Here is a 19,759-nt window from a genome sequence, read left to right on the forward strand (position 1 = left end):
TGCATAGAGGTTCCATCACAAGCAAGTCTCCATTTTACTGTCAACTGATGCTCAGCACTGCAATCAGGGATTGTCGGCAAGAGATTAAAAGATATTTTCCTCTTCAGGCGGAGTAAATTGGTTTTGGATTAAGGCTGATTGATTGCCGCAGAGGTATACAGCAGTCTGTTTGAAATGCTTAGTTCCAAACACACAAGTCATTTCAACCGAGCTACTCAAGGAAATCATGCTGGATAGAATCAATAGATATTATGTAGCAGGTACCAGTATTGCTCAAGGTTATCATTAAAGGCTTGTAGAAATATTATTCAAAGGCTCATCTTCTTGTGGTTTTGAAAACATGTGGCTGTGTGTGGCCTAACACTCAAAAGGCACTGGCTGGTTTATTGACTGTAAAGGCTTCATTGTGATGGAAGATTCAATTGGAAAGCATAAAACTGACCTCCAACCTCCAACGTGACCTAGAAGCTCAAGGTAAAATAACAGCAAAATATTCATCATAATAGATATTTAATCACATAAAATATTTAATTGTGGGCTCTATGTTACTTGGATGAAATACACCTATTCCTACATGCATCCATTCACATTTGCAAATATCCAGAATCTCTATTTTTCAATTATTACATCTATATATATAATGCTTCAATATTTATCCAGTGCAGTGGACTGCGGAGAGTAGACACACAAGGTAATGGTCTAATTAATTTAATGGTTTATTTTGTCTGCAAATTTATGCAACCTTTTAAAAAGCAGCGGTTTACTCAAAACATAATGACTATAAAAATGCAAACATCACAAATCAGAAAGGTTGACATGAGCAACAGAACTTCAACATCCATAAAATCATCCTGAATGACAAAGGTAGTCGTACATTAAAATGACCTGATCTCACTGCAGACCTACCTACTTAAAACCGGCCTTCAGGCAGTCAAGGAACGCACTCCTTCTGCAATGGAGTCACATTGCACTTGGATATTCTAGCTCTCAGACTGGCCTTAACAAATTAATTGCTGGTTGAATTAAGTAATCGCCATTGATTCCCACTGCGACAATAGGATAGGCCAGTATATTGTGGTCTGGGTGTTCTTTAACTTCAAACGTGTCCCCTCAGGCCCATTACTAAAGGTGATTCTTCAGACTTTGCTGAGGAGTCTCTATTATTCGCTTTAGCTGTCTCTCGGCCAAAAACTAAAATTCTACAATGGTCTACAAGGCAGAGAGAGCAAGGCTGGGAGTACGAAAGTTGTCGTTAAAAACTAGGCATCCCTTGACCCTAGTTGAGGGTCACCTACCTGAAGCAATTATTGGGTTTCTCTTTAAGGAGAGGCTCTTGTGGTCATTAGTGCAAAGTCACATGTCCCTTTGTGTCCACTGGGAGCAGAGAATTCTAGGAGAGTATGTGGAATTAGATTGAATGTGAATCTGTACTAGAGTCAGGAGGTGCTTACTAGATTGTGGAAGAATAGTGTGGGTAACTTAGTTTGGGATTTTGAAAAGTGTTAGGAAAAGATGATGAGATGTGCTGGATAAATACAAAGGTGCATTCATGAATCTCAATGGGGCAACAACCAGTAAAAGAAGGATATAAAACGCCACATGGCAAAGAATCTGGACACTAACACATGCTATATGATGACTGCAGACAATACATCTTAAAAAAAAAACTTGATTGGTTCTATCTGATTAAAATGATTTCTCTTGAATATAATTACATATGCTTGTCACAATGTGCTTAACCCCAGGTTAATGTCTTTTTAAACCAAGCATTTAACCCCAAGTAAAGCAATGTTTCACACTTGTAAATTTGAAATTTGTCTATCACTCGTCTGTGGCCTGCTCACTGACACACACAAAATAAAATGCAACTACTATGGCCCTTTCATTATACACATACTCTCACAGTAAAAATTTTAATTGGTCCATAAAAAATATTGTTAGTCCAGCAATATGAGACCATGACCCCAGTATCACCCAAAAGGTTCCAAGCCCCTCTAAAGGTGTGGTCTCATTTACCTTTGTACGGCGCAATTCTGCAGGTGAAATGCAGTCATCTCAATTTGAATCCATGCGATTGGGAGATTCACACAAGGGAATGTTTTATTTATGTATTTATTTATTTAATTATATATATTTTTGGTATTTTTGCATTGTTCTTGATAGGACAGTGGAAATCTGACAGGAAGCGAGTCGGAGAGAGAGGGAGATGGGATCGGAAAAGGTACGTGAGTTGGGACTCAAACTCGGGACACCCGAAGCAAAACTGTGCTATATGATGGCACACTGCCCACTTGGCTATCTGCGTCAGTGAGGGAATTTTTTTGTTTGATTGTGTTACTGTTTGTTGAACTTTTAACATGCAAATTTGCTGTGTTTACCAATATAAAGTTATCTAGTTTGGAAGTGTCCTCTGAGTAACTACTACTGACAATAGACTTACCTTGTCCACAAAATTTTGCAGAAATTCCACTAATGTGACTGCACTTCAAGGCTAAAATCACAATGAATACTATCAATTATCAATGAACACATAGAATCATTCATGAAATAAAACGCACATTGCTTATACATTATATAAGCTCTTGAAACAAGTCAAGTCAAGTCAAGTTGGTCCTGACACGATGATCGTCGTCATCAGTGAAACAGTGCAAGTTAAGGAAGGAAATTTACCAACTGGACCCTTTTGAACTTTAATCGAACACCTGTAAGACTTGAAAAGAAAAATCACATATTGCCATGTTTTGCTCTCACAAAGCTCCGCTGCCTACACGTTCATGTCACGTTTACACCACAAACTGTGCATGATCTAGAAAAATTTACGCCAATGATTGGCACCAAACGCACCCACCCCGGCTTCCTCTTCTCCCTGTGTGACGAAACCGTCTCGTCTTTTAAGTGCGTAAGCGTGACATTCACATTTCCCTAAAGTGCTCTGTGTTTTAGCACGGCGGATAATTAAGCGGGTGGAGGGAGTGGTTCTGATTGGCATTATAACCGCTGCGCCATCTCTGCTCACCGTTCACACCACCACCTGCCTCTCTCTCCTGCACTTACGTTCACCATCAGAGGAGTTATTAAAGATAAAAAGGCATTGTGCAAAAAAAGAGATCCTCCCCTGACAGATATTATCATTACAACCTTTTATCAAAAAGAGCAAACTTGTTTTTATCCATCCGTCTCCCCCTCCATATGTGTCTCACGCTCCATCCTTCACTCTTTCCCTGGGTATTTCAGCAGGGAGAGAAAAGGAGAACCAGAGAGAGCGAGCGCAAAAAACGAGAGGGGAAAAAAGCTAGACTGAGCTCTGTCAATTGGAGTGAGTGCACTACTAAGTCTGGCTTCACTACAAAGGTTAGCAGATCTGACTGTCAATACTGTCAGAGGAATGGAGTCTTAGGGAGGGGAGGGAGCAAAGGAGGTGGAGACACGAAGGTTAGGTGGTGGGGGAGGCAGGAGGGTTTGCTTTGAGAGAAAGAGATACTTTGATATTTCGGAATGTTAGAAGGGTGAATGTGGAGAACTGGAGGTTGGGGATCTAATTACTGGGCCATAATTGGGGGCTAGGGAATAGGTTGCCGTCCTCTCAACTCGCTGCAGATCAATTATGTTAAGAGAACATCTGTAAGTAGAACTTAATGAGGTCCATTAGAGCAACATGCGCTGCCTTCCCTAACGGTGCTTGTCAGCTTCTTGGATGAGCTGGAGTGTGCTGCTAACTAGGGACCTGGTGAAGGTGCTTAAATAGGCGAGGAGACGTGCGGGCCGGCTCAGGTCTGTTTTGCTTTGCTGCCAGAGAGGGAACGAGACTGCGAGCGAAGGAACAGCCGTCGTGGGGAGAAGGAGGGGAATCTTTTTAAAGCGGGAGCGAGGAGGAGTTGCACCGAGGTGGGCTGCATGTTTTTAACCCGCTCGCCTGGAACTTGACAAGGGAACCGGCTATATTTGAGCTACCATCTCGTCTTAATCGGCAACTTTTCCTCGGTACAGTATCTTTCAATCAGATCTTTTTTTCCTCCTCAAACATATTCTGATCTGCAGCCTCATTAAGAAGCTTGGAAACAATTGTTCGTGCAGTGTTTTAATTTGACCCTAAACCGGAACTAATTGGTGAATGTCTTTTGTTCTAATTAAGGTTGTTAGGATAAAGGATGTAGGGATAATTGCCAACTACTTTGACGGTTTCTCTCCTAAATAAGGAAGCGAAGAGTCGGTTGCGTCTGTTACAATGTGAGTGACTGTGGTGGGTGCGCGAAAGCATTATATTCTCTGTATGTTACTAGCAGCGGTTTAAAACTGGGATTAAGTTGAAGCTTCCGTGAAATGAATGGTCGCTGGAGATGCTCAAAGGAGGCTTAAACCAGGGTAAGAGTAACAGGAAATATCTTTTTTTTACTCCAATCCTCCACGAAAAAAGATTTCTCCCCTTGTGAAGCCCGGTAATTAAACTCCGCTTTCATTTCTACCACAAAAACGAACCTGCATTCCTCGGATGAAGTGGGGTGGTCGTCTGTCGGATATCCCTCTCTTTGCTGACGTTACATCGCAAGTCTGTGTGTAAAAGAGAGAGAGAGAGAGAGAGAGAGAGAGATGGGGGTGAGCAAGAGCGAGAGAGCGAGAGAGAGTGAGGCGAAATAATAAGCAGCTCTTCATTTTAACGACGTCTGTTCGCCAAGACTGCGCGCTGGACTGTTTCGTGCGAGCGTCACGTAACGTGACGGACTGCTGCGTTCACCTCGCTTGGCACAGTCTGGTGATGGCACTCTCAGCTCATCACCCCCAATAATTCAGATATCTTCGGTGAATAATTGACGTGATAATGCGCGAGATGAAGTGGTGGCGGGAGGATAGAGAAAGAAGAAGGGGTTACAGCGTCCCCTACTCTCTCTCTCTTTCCCGCTCCCTTTTACTTAGCTTAAAGCGTCTCCCCCGCAAATTGCATGATTACCAAGATAGCCCGCTTTGAAATAATTCAATCCATGACAAAACCTAATTACTGGCAGGTAATACCCTGTCAGCTTTAATGCATCTCATCACTCATAATGGAAGCTAGGAGCATTTTATGACCCATCTCATTACTGCTGTATTTTAGGCAGAGAGTGATTGGCATGGGGCCACAATCTTACCACTACGCAACTCTGTTACCATCAGTTCTCCGTCTCCACATTCTCGGTTTAGTCACTTCCAAACAGGGCTGACGATAAATGACTACTTTTGGGCCATGACAGAAAATAAACTCTACAGTGAGTGTGTGATTATGTTTCTTTTTCTCTCTCACTGTGTGTGTATGTGTGTGGGGAGGGAGAGTAGGTGGCACTGAAGGCCTGTGATTCATCCTACCTCGGCAACATGGGTATCAAGCAGTGCTAATTAGAGTGAACAGGTGTAACCAATGGGCGAGGAATAGCTTTAGAAACACAGACTGGGGGAAAAAAACTGTGAAAACAGTGAAATGTATTACTCTCTCGCACACAAACATGCAGAGTTTTGTCTTTCTATTCATGGACTTTAATTTTGCAGGTGCACAGTGATCACATACAAGAAGCGTGAAAGTTTATGATCAATAATGGAAAATGATCATTGTGTGTCCTGGGGTAATACGACTTAATTTAGGCCTAAACGACTGAAGACAAATGCTTTCAGACAAGAGATCACACACTAGTGCTAGATACTGTAGGTTTATGCAAAAATCTTTTTTTTAACTTAAAAAGGGTATTTTTAAATGTGTGATTACAGATGACACAGTTGGCAAGACATGCTTTTTACAGCTCTTCTCTTTATTGTTATGTTTCCACTTTTTGTGATTCCCAACTAGAAGTACACGGACACCGAGGGCACTTAAGGTTTCAGGGGTTACCTGGAAAGATTTAGGTATAACACAAAATAGTGCGTAATGTGTGTGTGTAAAGTACACTACTTGGTGAGTTTATCTTACATCTACACTTGTTTTTTTAAGAGACTAACAATATAGTTAATGCTAAATGATATCCCAGTGTAATATGAGTTAAAAAGAGACACATTTATGATTTGCTGCTTGAGCCAAATTTATAGCAAACAGTTTTAGATGATATCAATGATTCTAAATCAATTAAAGCTGCTCTGAACCAACATAGTCTATGAAGTACTACTAAATTAATCACTTAAATACTGAATGAATTAGGTGTGTTGATTTAATATGAGACCAAAATATTCCTGGATTTAAAAACTAATCTGCACCTGATGTGCTCACAGGTGCTGTACTTAATCAAGTGCATATACAGTACTGTAATGCAGTCCGCATTTTCTTACACTCTAAAAATGAAATGTTCCTTAGTGATTTATTGCGCACCTTATGATCAGCAAAGAACCTTTTTGTCATTTTCAAGTACCATTTTTGTTATATGGGATTCTTAAGTTATTTATATGCTTTTTTTGAGATATTAAAGTTTGTTTGTTTTTATGCTCATTTTCAAGTACCATTTTTGTTATATAGGATTCTTAAGTTATTTACATGCTTTTTTTGAGAGATTAAAACGTTTTTTTTTTTTTATTAAATTATATGTTCTCCATATCAGCATACTGGCTTCTGGCTCTGTTAAAGCCTCATTATAAAGATGTCTTTAAGATAAAGTTATTTGTGAAACTTAAGGTTCTTATATAAGGCATCAGGGTGTGAAAGCCTTTTTTGTTCTAATTTGAATCTGTATTTTTTCAGAGTGTATTTGCCTGAATTCAGAAGTACTAGTATAATTACGATTCAAACAGATGCAAGTGCACAAACACCTGTCGCCAAAATGACAGACATATGCATGCATATACATAACTGTGTGCGTTTTATGAATCAGACCGGTTCTGCTATAAAACACTAAGTAGCACCACGAAATTGTTACCTAGCTGCTAAAACAAAGAGAGAGAGAGCGAGTCTAAACCTGTAGTACAGAGCTCATAGCATGTTTGCGCGCGCGTCTCAGAGAGGTGAGCATTAAGTTTGTGTTAGCGAGCGCGCGCTCCGTTACTCCGACTGTCGGTAATAACCGAATGACCTTTTCCTCCTCGTGTAATGTCTCACTGGTGAGGGATTGGGTTTGAAGATAATAAAGCTAGGCTTCACTATTCCTCGTTCCTCACTCACTGATGGGCAAGTTGTTGTGAGCTTTCTCAGAGTACTCAATACATGACGAGAACACCTGTAGCTTTTGGTGCGAACTACTACTCGTAGATGATCCATGTGGACCTCATTATTTTCAGCCTGAAGATCACTCTTATCCGCGGTGCAATGTCAGATTCGTGAACTTTTGCTCCGAGGAATATTGAGTTGGAGTCGGTGCTCTATCCTAAGTTAACCTTCTGCATAACTTGGTCAAGAAGGTGAGTTGTGCTTTGTCTTTTCCGAACGGATTTGCTCTAATTCGTTTGGTCCTAAATGCACTGCGAAACTAATTGCTTAACCAACCGAGGATGCTTTTAGTAGTCTTTGATGGTTAATACAACATTCAGTCTTGCATGCCTTACGTAGACGCATAATTTGTGCATGTGATTCAAATTATTTCAGATAAACTGATCATGCAAAGTCAGGTTGTCATTTCTGCACAGCAATGGACAAAAACGAAACGATGTTTCTTTAGGAAACTACATTGCAACGCATTATAAACACCCAAGCTGTGTGCACGGCAGTAAATAACGACTGATATAAATTACAAACAATAGCTAGACAGCTATTAACACAATAAGAGTGCACTTAAACAACATTGCAAATAGTGGATGTGTATTTATGATAATATACACACTTTATTTGCATTAAAGTTTGTGCATTCAAAAACAAGCAATTAAGAGCAGTTTTTAAAGCTTGAAAGAGATTGTAGAATGTGTTGGTAATATAGCATTCGTGTTTATATTCTATAAATATGGCATGCATCACTTCGTAAATGTTTGACAAAATGGGATTTCGTTTTAGTATGTGCGAGTTCCTGTATGTTGTCTTTTGTATACACCCAACTTGGTGCCTTTTACTGTACGCGCACTGAAATAGGCGAATAGCGAGAGGCACGATAGGATTATAAGATTACGGCGAGCGCGAAGGGGTAAAGCATATGCCTTTGTCATCCGCTGTCATTTGTTCGCCGCCACTTGCCTCGCCACGGCTGCTGGTCGATCTAATTTCATAGACGAGCACTGTTGTGACAAACGGAGTCTTAACAGCGTGTGGCGCTGAGCGATAGCGGCTCGATCTATCTTTCTTTCTTCCTCCCTCCCGTGTTTTGTTGATTGGTGTTTTCGTCGTTTTCACTCTTTTCTGCCGGAGCGAGGTGGATTGTTACTTGTAACAAAAGCGAAGCACCCTCGCGCGCATACAGCAGCTGCTGACTTTACGCGCGTCTTTGGCTCCAGCCTCGTCTCGTTGCATGGTGTTTCTGGGAGCCGAAGCGGGTCAACCAATGCAGAAAAGGGAGAAAAGTTTCGGTAAGAGCTGCGTTTTGCATCCTATCAACGCGAGTGTGAAATGTTTAAATGTGTGGATGGGTACTTGGGATGTTTCTATGCATACCGCGGGCTGTTTTGCCTAACCTCATACAGCTGCATTTTGCCGAAGCGACGCATTTTCCTCATTTCCCCGTGCGAATTTTCGTGGTTTGCTTAGACAATTGTGAATAGCGTTTAATATGATGTGCCGTTGCGTATCACCGTTTCTAGCGCGTTGACGGTTTCATTTTGTCGTTTTGCAAGCTGCAATTCTTACTGGCCTTTTCAGTGCGCTAGGCTGCCATGGCAACAGTAATTAAACTGATAAGAGGGTGAAATGTCAGCATCTCCGGCTCGCGCAGCTGTGATGTGAAATCAAATTGGTACTTTGCGCCCGGTGTTTGCCAAGTCTCGCCTGAAATTTCTCCATCAGTATCTGCGAACAGTGAAGCGCACAAAGAGCATCGTATCACTATGCGAACGGGACATAATGAAAGATCTGAGTGAGCGAGGAAAGACAAAAAAAGACACCAATGTCCCAGGCCTGTAGGGATGAGAATTTAACGATTTTGGTTGCGAATTCGATTGCGCGTAATGATTTCGGTTCTGTAACGGTTCCATTAATTATTCTTTTAGTAGGCTACTCTTGAGGAGGAAATATTTCGGGAGAAACTGCGATTCGTGTTGCATTTACTGCTCTCAGCAATCTGTTTGCAAACCATGAGATAATTTCAGATTTCATCAGCACCAATATGACAAATAAGACATACATTTAATTCAGTTCTTCCAAAAGATGTGTTTAGATTGACGTAATGACTTGTCGTAGACTTTTCAGAGGCGGCTTAGATGCAGTCTGATAATTGGTCCCATTTTATATAAGTGAAAATGTTAAACAAAAATGTGGTGACCTAATTCATTAAGCATTAATTTATTTAATAAAATGTGCCTACTGACTCATAATGTGTATCTTAAAGTGCTCAACTCGTGCCATTCAGTCAGTTAAGTACAACATAACACAGTGACAGTTCTTGGTTCATTTAGAGTCGAATATGACAAATGTCATTTTGCGGTTCAATCAAGTGTCAGATTAATTCAGTAACAGCTCCGACTGGTACAAAAGTATGTTTGAATCGCTAAAAAGAACCGGTTCAAAAGAGTCATTAGTTCAGGACTCGTGTTACACTGTTCAGGCTGCATGTATTTGATTCACTAAAAAGAGCCGATTCATAAGAGTCATTGGCTCGGGATTCGGGCTATAGCGCTGTATGTTTTTGATTCACTAAAAGAACCGGCTCATAAGAGTCATTCTTTATCCAATCGAACTACACTGGTCTTGCTGTATAATTTTGAAAGACTAAAAAGAGCCAGTTAAGAGTCATGCGTTCAGGAATCGGACTAAAGTGGTCGTGCTTCAAAGAACAGTTGTTCAATAGAGTGTTCTACATCAGTAGAAAATCGTTATCAAAATCACTCGGTTTCTGTATTTGTTAAAATGGCTACCCAAGCCCCATTTCAGTGTGTTAGATTAATCTTTTGTTCACCGTTTGATATAGGAAAATCGATGAGGGCATTAACCCACACTCCCATTAGAAAAAAAAACAGATTTGGGAATCCAAGCCTGTGAATAGAAGGGCTAGTTAGTTTGTGCCACAATCGATTCATTTAGGACTAACCATGATTGCGGACCGAGGGTGAGGGGAGTCGAAACTCTAACTTCTTTGGCTTGGTAATGAGAGGCGGTGACTTTGTTGTGTTAACCAGGCAAGCTGGGACGGTGCGGATGAGTGGGACAGAACAAGAACGCATAGCAGAGGAAATCAGCCGTGTGCTGCTCTTACAATCCAATCCAGCCAATTAAAAGATCAACAGATTAAACACAATGGGACAAACAGTGCGGCGGTGCTACCTGTCTGATGTGCTTCCTTGCTGTTTTCCCCTCATCAAGCTCACTCTTTTGAATAAACTCAAAATAAAGCATCATAAAAACGCCAGCGAGGTCGAAGGAATCATCATTATCCCTCGCCTCGTTTTCATTGAATGCTCCTACATCTTAACGAGCATGGTCCTACAGCAGAAAGAAGTTGTTCACAGTCTAAGCCTATGGTACTGCATCAGATATTTGCTCTAGGCTATAATTATGACCCTAGAGGGATCGGCTACCTGCTGTTCCTTTCCCTGCATTGTAATGCTCAGTTGAATTGAAACAATTTCACACCTGTCCTCAGTCTTACTAATTGGTGCACTGTCTTGTTTATTTTCTGTGAGGGCCAACTGCCACGCTTTTGGCAAATCATTTTTGAAAGTAATTATCGTCAAGGCCACATGTTAAAAAAAAGAAAGTGGCAAACTCTCTGTATCTGTTAGGTAGGGCAGAGTCTTAATGGTCTCCAAATGTGTTGACATGCATGTCTATTTAAAGGGATAGCACACCCAAAAATAAATTCCAACATCATTTGCTCACCCTCATGTTGTTCCGATACATGTATGAATTTCTTTCTTCTGTAGAACGCAAAAGTCTCAATTAAAATTAAATTTCATTGCATTTTATTTTATTAATACAATGAAACAAGTTTCTAATGACATAAGGGTGAGTAATAATGTCAGAATTTTGCCACAAATTTCCTAAATATTATACCAAATGTTTCACAAACTTTTCTTGTCAAGACAGATTCATGCAGTCCAAACAAGGCTTTTTAATCTCATATTCCTCTATGAATGTATTTCAGCGAGATTGCCTGGACAACGCATCGCGGCGACGAGCGCATTATAACTATCCCAAGGGAGGTCCTCAATTCAGACAGACACTCAATTTACCACAGCTGAGAAATCTCTCGGTGACCCTCTCACTCAAAGTTCGCAATTTCTCACTGCTTGCGCTCTCACCCCCCTCCAAGAGCAGCATATACATTAGGTGGAATCTATGGCTCTGACAGCTTCTCCTGCACAAGGTGAGAAATGGGGACTGTCTCAGTGGCAGGACAACTGGGCAGAATCAGACGTACTTGTAAAAATGTAGGACAAAAACTTTTTTGGGCCGGGACAAAAAAAGAGGGGCCGGAGCGATGGCGTAGGGGGGAGCGGGTACAGCTTACTCTCCTCTGTATGGAAGGAGAATACTAATTACAAGCCTTCAGCATGAGACCACATTGTTCCCTCTCTACCCAACAAAGCCCTTTCACGCCCTGTAAAGGGCTACACAATGCCTGCTCTGGGGGCAAGCTTGGGCCCCTCCCCTAAAGCGGGGGGAAGAGGAGGATGTTAGCTACATTGGCTTCTTGTTATTGTTGACCAAAAAGTGTGTGTTCATCTCTTGACTGAAAAACACAGCACATGACTGACTGTCAAAAGTCACCAGGAACCATGTTCTCACCCTCGTGTTGCCCCTTGTCGCCTGTCTTCGCAGGTATACAAATGCTCTCCGTCCAGCCGGACACCAAGCCAAAGGGCTGTGCCGGCTGCAACCGGAAAATCAAGGACCGCTACCTTCTGAAGGCCTTGGACAAGTACTGGCACGAAGACTGCCTCAAGTGTGCCTGCTGCGACTGCCGACTCGGCGAGGTGGGCTCCACGCTGTACACCAAAGCCAACCTCATCCTCTGTCGGAGGGACTACCTACGGTAAGAGGAAAAACTTATTTGTGTCGTAATACGCACTCTAGACACTACAGATTGCAAGTTAAAAGATGTCACTGAAAACAGCTGAATCTGTACCACATTCAAAAGAGAACTCTCTAAGGGCCTTGCATCAAATACCAAACAAAGCAAGTGCCACAAAAAGCCATATTGCTGTTAACACTGGCTTTAATGGCTGCCCTTAACGCCCAGAGTTCTCCCATGCTGTTAGATATCCTTTGCTCTTCATAATAGAAAAGGAGCTCAAAGGGGATCTTTATGAGCCTATAAACTGCTGCCATTTCTGTGAGTTTTCAATGGATTCACTTGTTGGATCCAATCAACACACTGAGGCTTGATAGAGGGGCATTGTTTAGCAAGAGACCACCCTGGTTCTTGTTCAATCAGCTTACCTTTGTCCACTGATGGAAGGGTTTCCTTAGAAACCCAACCTCTCAATTTCTCGCTTTTCTATCTGTGTGCCCAGCATGCATCAGTTTTAAAGCAACAAGTCTGCAAGTATGGATTTTTGGCATACGGACAAATATAGACTCCAATATCTGTCATCTGTCAAGAATATTCTTGTTTTCTCTTAATGAGTAAAAAGGAAAGAGTGCTTAAGCTGCTTTCTTGTAGGATTGCATGATATGGAGAAAAGCATGATATGCAATCAACCTTTGTTACAATTTAAAGCCAGAAAATAAAGACACATTCTACATGCATATATCTGGCTCTTCCTGGCATCACTAAAACTTCTCAGCAACCAGCAAAGGATGATATTCTGCAAAAAGCATCCTCCAGACTTAATGACTATCAAATTGAAATCTAAAAAAATTAGAGCTTGTTTTTCATGGACTGCCTGAAGAGGTTTGTGGTATTTAACCTTTGATTGGCTAAACGCAATCAACAAATATATAGTTTTTTTTCATTATTGTAAATCATATTTAATATCTACTTAAATAATAATAAATAAATATTAATATGTTATATGAAATATAAGAATAATTACCAATATATAATTTTAAATAATGTTATCTATTTTTCGTCTTACATTGGCATCACTACTGCTTGTTTACACCACGCATATGACGTCACTAGTGCACAAACTTAAACACAAGACGATCATATGACTAGGATATTCTCTGAATCTCCATAAACTTTAAGGATTAATGCATTGAAATCAATAGTTAGCATTGTTACGATATTTTCAAAAATGAAATATAATTATATCATAAAATGTATCATGCAACTTTTTGTCTAGTGTCTCTACCTAGTAGTTACACAGTCGCGTTAATAAACCCACGTACACATGTGTGCAACGTATGTATATGAAATGATATAAATGCTCAACGGGACGCTCCAGGGAGTCACGGCTTTGCGAGCGTGCTAGAAGCTACAGTAGGCAGGAGGCGCTTTGAAATGGCACAGTTCATTTAATTTTGGCATGGGCGATGAGAGAGTCTCCATTAGGCGCGGTACACAAGCAGGCTTTGGGGAAACGCGACTGTAAAGCATCGCCAGAGGGCCAGAGGCAGGCTGAGATTACCATCTCGCAGTATGCCTCATTGACTGTGCCCTGCTAAACTGCATCTTCATTCGCGACGACGCTTACAAATTTGTGCCTCAAACAACAGCGGCGACGAGATAGATGGCACCAGACGTGTCATTAGGAGACGTGTAGATCCGTCTTCGTGGTACGGTGATGGTTTGTACCAGATGCGACTGATAAGGTTCTTGTGCATGTGTATGTTCTGTTATGTCTCTTTTAAGAATTTTATAACTGCTAGTGAGGGAAGAGAGAGGCCAACTGTGCCCATGTGATTCTTTCATCTTCAAAGTTCAAGGTGACTGAATTGATTCGATTCTAGCCATCACATGAGCGGTCTTCCCGTGCCTCCAGCTCAACGTCTCCTCGCCAGCAGCAAATTAGGGGCGAGCGTGGCACGGTCCCGGTTCCTCAAATCACATCTGCAACACAACAAAAGAAAAGCAGCCTCCATTGACGAGCCAATCAATCGGCAATCCTACAAAGCGCTCCGACGCACTCCTCTCGATTGGATCGTTTCCTTATTTATTTTCTTAAGTTAGTGCCGGCGAGATAAGAGATAGACTTAATCCCTTCCTCTTTGTTCTGTGTTCTATTTCGCCCGTTCTTATTCCGAGTAAATTATGCTTGGATTTATTATACAAGATTCCCCATCCCCACATCCGCACAGAATCAATCCAGTCCTGTTTAGCAGTGTGGCATGTTATTAAGGCAGACATAACCAGGGTTAATAGAATTCTTCAGGGGTCTACAACCATGAGCGATGTGATCCCACCAGCTGAGAAATAATAATCCCTATCGCAACACACACAAAAACAAATTAAATAAGGGGGGAAAAAAAGATTTATGCCTTCCCAGACCTGTCTCCCTTAGTACATATTATCAAATATGATGTGGGGTTTTTGTAGTCGAAGGGAGAGGCAGAAATCGTTTTGGTCTGGGGAAAGGATATCATTCGATTCATATTCAAAGCATCGAGAAGGTAATTATTGATGGAAAGCACGATGCTCGTATTGCTCTCAAAGTATGGGTAAATGGTATTGGCCCGTCACATCAACAACAAATGATTCTTTTGATACCGTGCAGACATCTCTATTGATGATAAAGGTAATAACCGGCGTGCCAATGTTTATGCCGATGCGGTTACATTTCATAGCGGGGAGAGATAAAGTTAAAAGCAGCAGACAAAAAAGCAACGGACACATTTAAGTTGAGAAACGGGCAAAAATAAACCCTGTCAGAAAGTAGTTACAGACAGGAAAGCCCAGGATGCAAGCAGGGAGAGGGAAGCTGTTAGGCATCAGTTAATGGAAAACTGTAAATTTCAGGCATCCATTTTAAAGACAGCACAGGGTGACCACTTATTTATTTATCTATCTATTCATTCATTTTTTTTTAATCCAACTTCAATTTTCCTCTACAGTGGTTTTACTAAGATTGTAAATGCAAGCAAACTCACAGAGCAGTCAACATGACTGGATTTATTACCGTTATGGAAAGCTGGCTATCGGTGAAAGATAACCAACATGTAAAGCATGGTTTGGTTGTAATAACTTGTATTTTTCCCCCCTTTCGGCCCTCATTCAGGAACCACTTTGTGGTACCCATCTACCTTGTGCTGTGTAAACTTATGGAAATGAACCATAAAAATTTATCTTTCACTTTTTCATACAGTATTTGCATCTGGAGTCACGCCGTAGATTGTATGCATTTATGGATGTGCCATATGTTTATCTGTAGGTCAATAAAATGTGAGTAATCTTTGAAGTCAGGAACTTTGACAAATTGAGCTCAACGGAATTGGTTTTGTGATTCATTTCGGTCGCACACTTACAGATAAAGTTATAATTACCTAGTTGCTTGATGAAATGATGATTTCAGGATGCACATTTTGAACGAAAGGATGGTGTTAAGATAAAGTAGCTGTATTAAAAACTGCAGGTGGCTTACACACTATAAAAGAAAAAAATTGCATACTTCGGATGCAATCGCTGCTCTTCGCCACCATGCAAAGTGAAGTTTGCCTACTATCGCCCTTGAAAACATGAGAAGCTACATACTTGGGTCTGTGCCGCGGAGAAGTCCATAAAGTCACCACCTAAGAAGACAGAGACAAATTATTAGAAAAATCGCAGTATGTGGACTTCAACACAAACTGTGTCCAATCAGCTATTTTAGTTTAATCTATGTTTTGGGTGCTGTGCAGGTGTGCAATGCTCTTTTTTCTTTTTTTTTTTTACCTCAGCTAACCTAAGCTAACACTCTCCTTGTAATCTGGAAAAGGTCAGAAATGCATAACTTCTTAGTTCGGAAGTACTCTAGTTCTCCAGTGCTCTAGTTTTCGCCCTCAGCTGATAAGAGCAATTATTCTCAAATATAAACGCATTTCTTGTAAGCTGACGTGACACTAAAGTAACAAAGTTGCTGCCGTGTTGTCAGCTAAAGGTTAGGCTGGTCTCTCCGGCGGGACTAGCACTGTGCAGCCTGGTGTACTTTGTCTTGTGTTTTCCTCAGTCATTTTGAAGCTAGCTGAAAGATTGAGGCCATCTCTTGCTCTAATGACCAGTGCAGATGTTCACAAACAGTGCAGTGCTCTCTGTCTCTGAAGGGCATTAAGCAGGATTTTGGTTACAGCAAACACGGAACGCTAAAACAGAGCATTGCTAACATTTCATTTTGTGTTTCTACAGCCAGAATCAGTGTTGGGAAGTAACTATTTTGACAGTAGTTTAGGACTTGACAGAATACTGAAGCTTTTTTAGTAACTTTTACATAAGAAGCTATGTAGGTTAAATGGTACATTGCTAGTTTTTGTAATGCACACAAACTAGCGGCCTGTCTTCTGTCTCATACCAACGTTGATATGAATCAGTTTGTTTCAATGATTTATAGTGCTGGGAAAAAAAATCTGATTTATTTTAGTGAATCAGTTAGTTTGAACAGGTCACGGTTAAAAAAAAAGTTTTTTTTTTTTTAAAGAAATATCTAGTTGAAGTCCACTATTCGTCACTATACTATACTATACGTCTAAACTAAAGTTTAGAATGAGCTACTTTTCAATAGCTACTTTTTCAAAAGGTTAGCTTTAATTTACATTTAGAGGATGTTTGAAAAGCTATGACATGTTTCAAAGTATGATAAATGAATATACTGAAATGGCTTGTCGTCCTTGAGGTAATGTTAATGTTTATTTAGGCCTACCTAAAAATTGAGATGGCGAAGTAGTGACAACTGCTTGGAATGAGCTAACTACACATTTTAGCATAGTTCAGCAAAGTCATTTTTTTTTCTTCCAGATAATATATTAAATGTTGTTTTGAAATCCAATCCGCATGAAGATCGTTTCTCATCTACAGCAAAAAAAGAAACAAAGGTGAAATAGGCTCTTTGAATAAAGATCTGCATTAATATAAAATCCTTTAATGACACACATAAAACAAAACCGTTGACAGAAGAACAATTTACCATTCATGTTGAGATACTGAACATCAGTGTGATTAAAATGCTACACAACACTTCAAACGCATGTTGTTTGGTTTTAAAACATCAAGACTCTTTATGAGCATCCCGTGTTACTTTTGTTGCCTGTGCCATCTCTAGCTGACAAATTTCTAGGCCCTGGGGGACGTGTTTGCAAGGTCGGCTTTTGAAAACACTCTGCACCCTACATAAAGCTGTTTTCTGTGGGTGCACCTGTGCTGTAATTGTTTTCCCCTCGTCTATCTGTTAAAAGAATGGCTTTTTCTTAAAGCTAATGAAAGACTTTGTATTTTTTGTCATTTGTCATTATGCCTTTGTGACGTGAAACACATATTTTTGTTTTATATATTTATAGTATATTCCTGTTTTAAAGTCTTATTGTGGCTTTTGCATTATTTTTTTTCCATCTCCGGTTCATCTGTTGATGGCTTTGAAAAAGCTAGACAGCCCAATTAGTCAAGAAAACAATTCTCCATTATGTGGGAAGGTGATGCATAACATTTCCATGAACCTTTTTAAATCAACATCAAAATTTTTGATTAAAATTTGAATTAATGTCTGAGGGAAAATGTATAATTTAGGTACTTTGCCTGGTCACAACATCCATAATAATTAAAAATAAAAATTAGCAAAGTGTTGTAACTTTTAATGTCAAAACCATTGCAGACTTCTGTCGGTACTTACTGGAAAGTTTGGTTTAGCCCGCCATCATTTTCAGACAACAAGACTTTGCGGCCTTATGAACTCTGATTTCAAAAGAAATTCTTATAGAGTAAATCCTTGTAGAGAGGTGCTCCAATAGGAGTGGCCTTTTGTGTTGCGGGATCACAGGCACTTGAGGTGTGGATTCAGCGGGTGTGCCGTTTCTCTCAGCCACAGATAACGCACGGTCTCAACGGCACTCGTTACAACAGAGCACTCAGCGTGTACAAAAGGGCTTTTTCCTGGTGAAGATTTTAATGGTGTTGCGGCTCTGGACACTTTACCTCCTTATCCCCCTCGTCTCATTAGACAGCCCCTCACCGTCTTCTGTTCCTTTCTGCTGAGCTTTGATACTGCGATTGAAACCTTGTGATGACTAGTTTTCATGCAGGCCAGGTTATTGTTGTCACTCAAGAGTAAGTTTGTTTGGTCCCAAAAACCTGTATGATGTTCTTTCATCTGTGGAAAATGAGGAGAGATTTAGAAGAATGTACAATTTGCCTTTTTCCATGCAATTACAATTAAACAAAACTTTTACGTCCATCTGAAGCATGAAAGTTCCTGTCATTCCTTTTTGGTGAACTATTCCTTTATTATTTGCTTTAACAATTGGGATGCTTTCAAACGACGACGAGATTAATGCATATTTAAATTTAAAATGTACTTTTCAAACACTTATGTAGGCTCCTGGGAGTTTGTGAGAAATAACAGAACGTAGTCACAAGCTACCATAAATCTACTACAACTACAATAATGACCCAAGAAAGTAAGTAAGAATTTCAACGTCTTTTTACGCACTTGCCCACTCTTTGTTTTATTTGTTCCCCATAGTGTCCTGTATGATTCATGCCCCTGGAGGATGCACAGCGAGCCTCTAAACAGCAGTGGCCGCTCCATCGCCACAAGGTGAACTATTCCCCGCTGCGCGTTATTATTAATAACTGTCAGCCAGAGGGGGTCACCCACGACAACTCCTTGAAAAGAACCCAGGGCAAGGCAACTAGGCCGCAGCTGGGCGCCTTGTAAAACAATACCCCCTCCCCCCTCCCTGCTTCCCCAGAGGATGAGTGCTTAAGGCAGGAATAATGCATGGGAGCGATTGGGGAGTAGGGCACCACCATGTTTCCAGCCGTGAAAAATTAAGATGTCACCACCTGGCACTGTTAAGCATACCTTTTGCCAGAGCACGAAGCCATCTATTAGAACAGGACAGAGCAAAGACAGCGTTTGAATGTCTTCCTTCCCACCTCCACCTCCAGGCACACCTCCCCCATCATCCCACCTGATTCTGTGGCGTAAACTTTCAAAAATTAATGCATATTTAAATTTAAAATGTACTTTTCAAACACTTATGTAGGCTCCTGGGAGTTTGTGAGAAATAACAGAACGTAGTCACAAGCTACCATAAATCTACTACAACTACAATAATGACCCAAGAAAGTAAGTAAGAATTTCAACGTCTTTTTACGCACTTGCCCACTCTTTGTTTTATTTGTTCCCCATAGTGTCCTGTATGATTCATGCCCCTGGAGGATGCACAGCGAGCCTCTAAACAGCAGCGGCCACTCCATCGCCACAAGGTGAACTATTCCCCGCTGTGTGTTATTATTAATAACTGTCAGCTAGAGAGGGTCACCCACGACAACTCCTTGAAAAGAACCCAGGGCAAGGCAACTAGGCCGCAGCTGGGCGCCTTGTAAAACAATACCCCCTCCCCCCTCCCTGCTTCCCCAGAGGATGAGTGCTTAAGGCAGGAATAATGCATGGGAGCGATTGGGGAGTAGGGCACCACCATGTTTCCAGCCGTGAAAAATTAAGATGTCACCACCTGGCACTGTTAAGCATACCTTTTGCCAGAGCACGAAGCCATCTATTAGAACAGGACAGAGCAAAGACAGCGTTTGAATGTCTTCCTTCCCACCTCCACCTCCAGGCACACCTCCCCCATCATCCCACCTGATTCTGTGGCGTAAACTTTCAAAAA

General features: G+C 41.0%; 1 protein-coding gene across 5 annotated transcripts in view; it reads left to right on the forward strand.

The window, feature by feature from the left end:
• The first annotated feature begins 3,492 nt into the window (after positions 1–3,492).
• The window catches only part of LOC107725665 (LIM domain only protein 3-like), a 36,965-nt gene continuing 20,698 nt past the window's right edge, over positions 3,493–19,759 (forward strand). Inside the window, exons 1-2 of one of the 5 annotated variants that reach the window (XM_016535022.1) lie at positions 3,493–3,981; positions 11,840–12,053. In XM_016535022.1, coding sequence (XP_016390508.1) covers positions 11,848–12,053 — 206 coding nt within the window. In that variant the 5' untranslated portion in view covers positions 3,493–3,981; positions 11,840–11,847. Of the gene's footprint in view, positions 3,982–4,212; positions 4,363–6,956; positions 7,345–8,093; positions 8,437–11,336; positions 11,385–11,839; positions 12,054–19,759 lie in introns of those variants that run through there. The other 4 variants (XM_016535020.1, XM_016535021.1, XM_016535018.1 and 1 more) reach the window with 4 other exon arrangements.

Source organism: Sinocyclocheilus rhinocerous, unplaced genomic scaffold (assembly GCF_001515625.1).
Source record: "Sinocyclocheilus rhinocerous isolate Xijiao unplaced genomic scaffold, SAMN03320098_v1.1 scaffold153, whole genome shotgun sequence".
Taxonomy (NCBI): Eukaryota; Metazoa; Chordata; class Actinopteri; order Cypriniformes; family Cyprinidae; genus Sinocyclocheilus; species Sinocyclocheilus rhinocerous.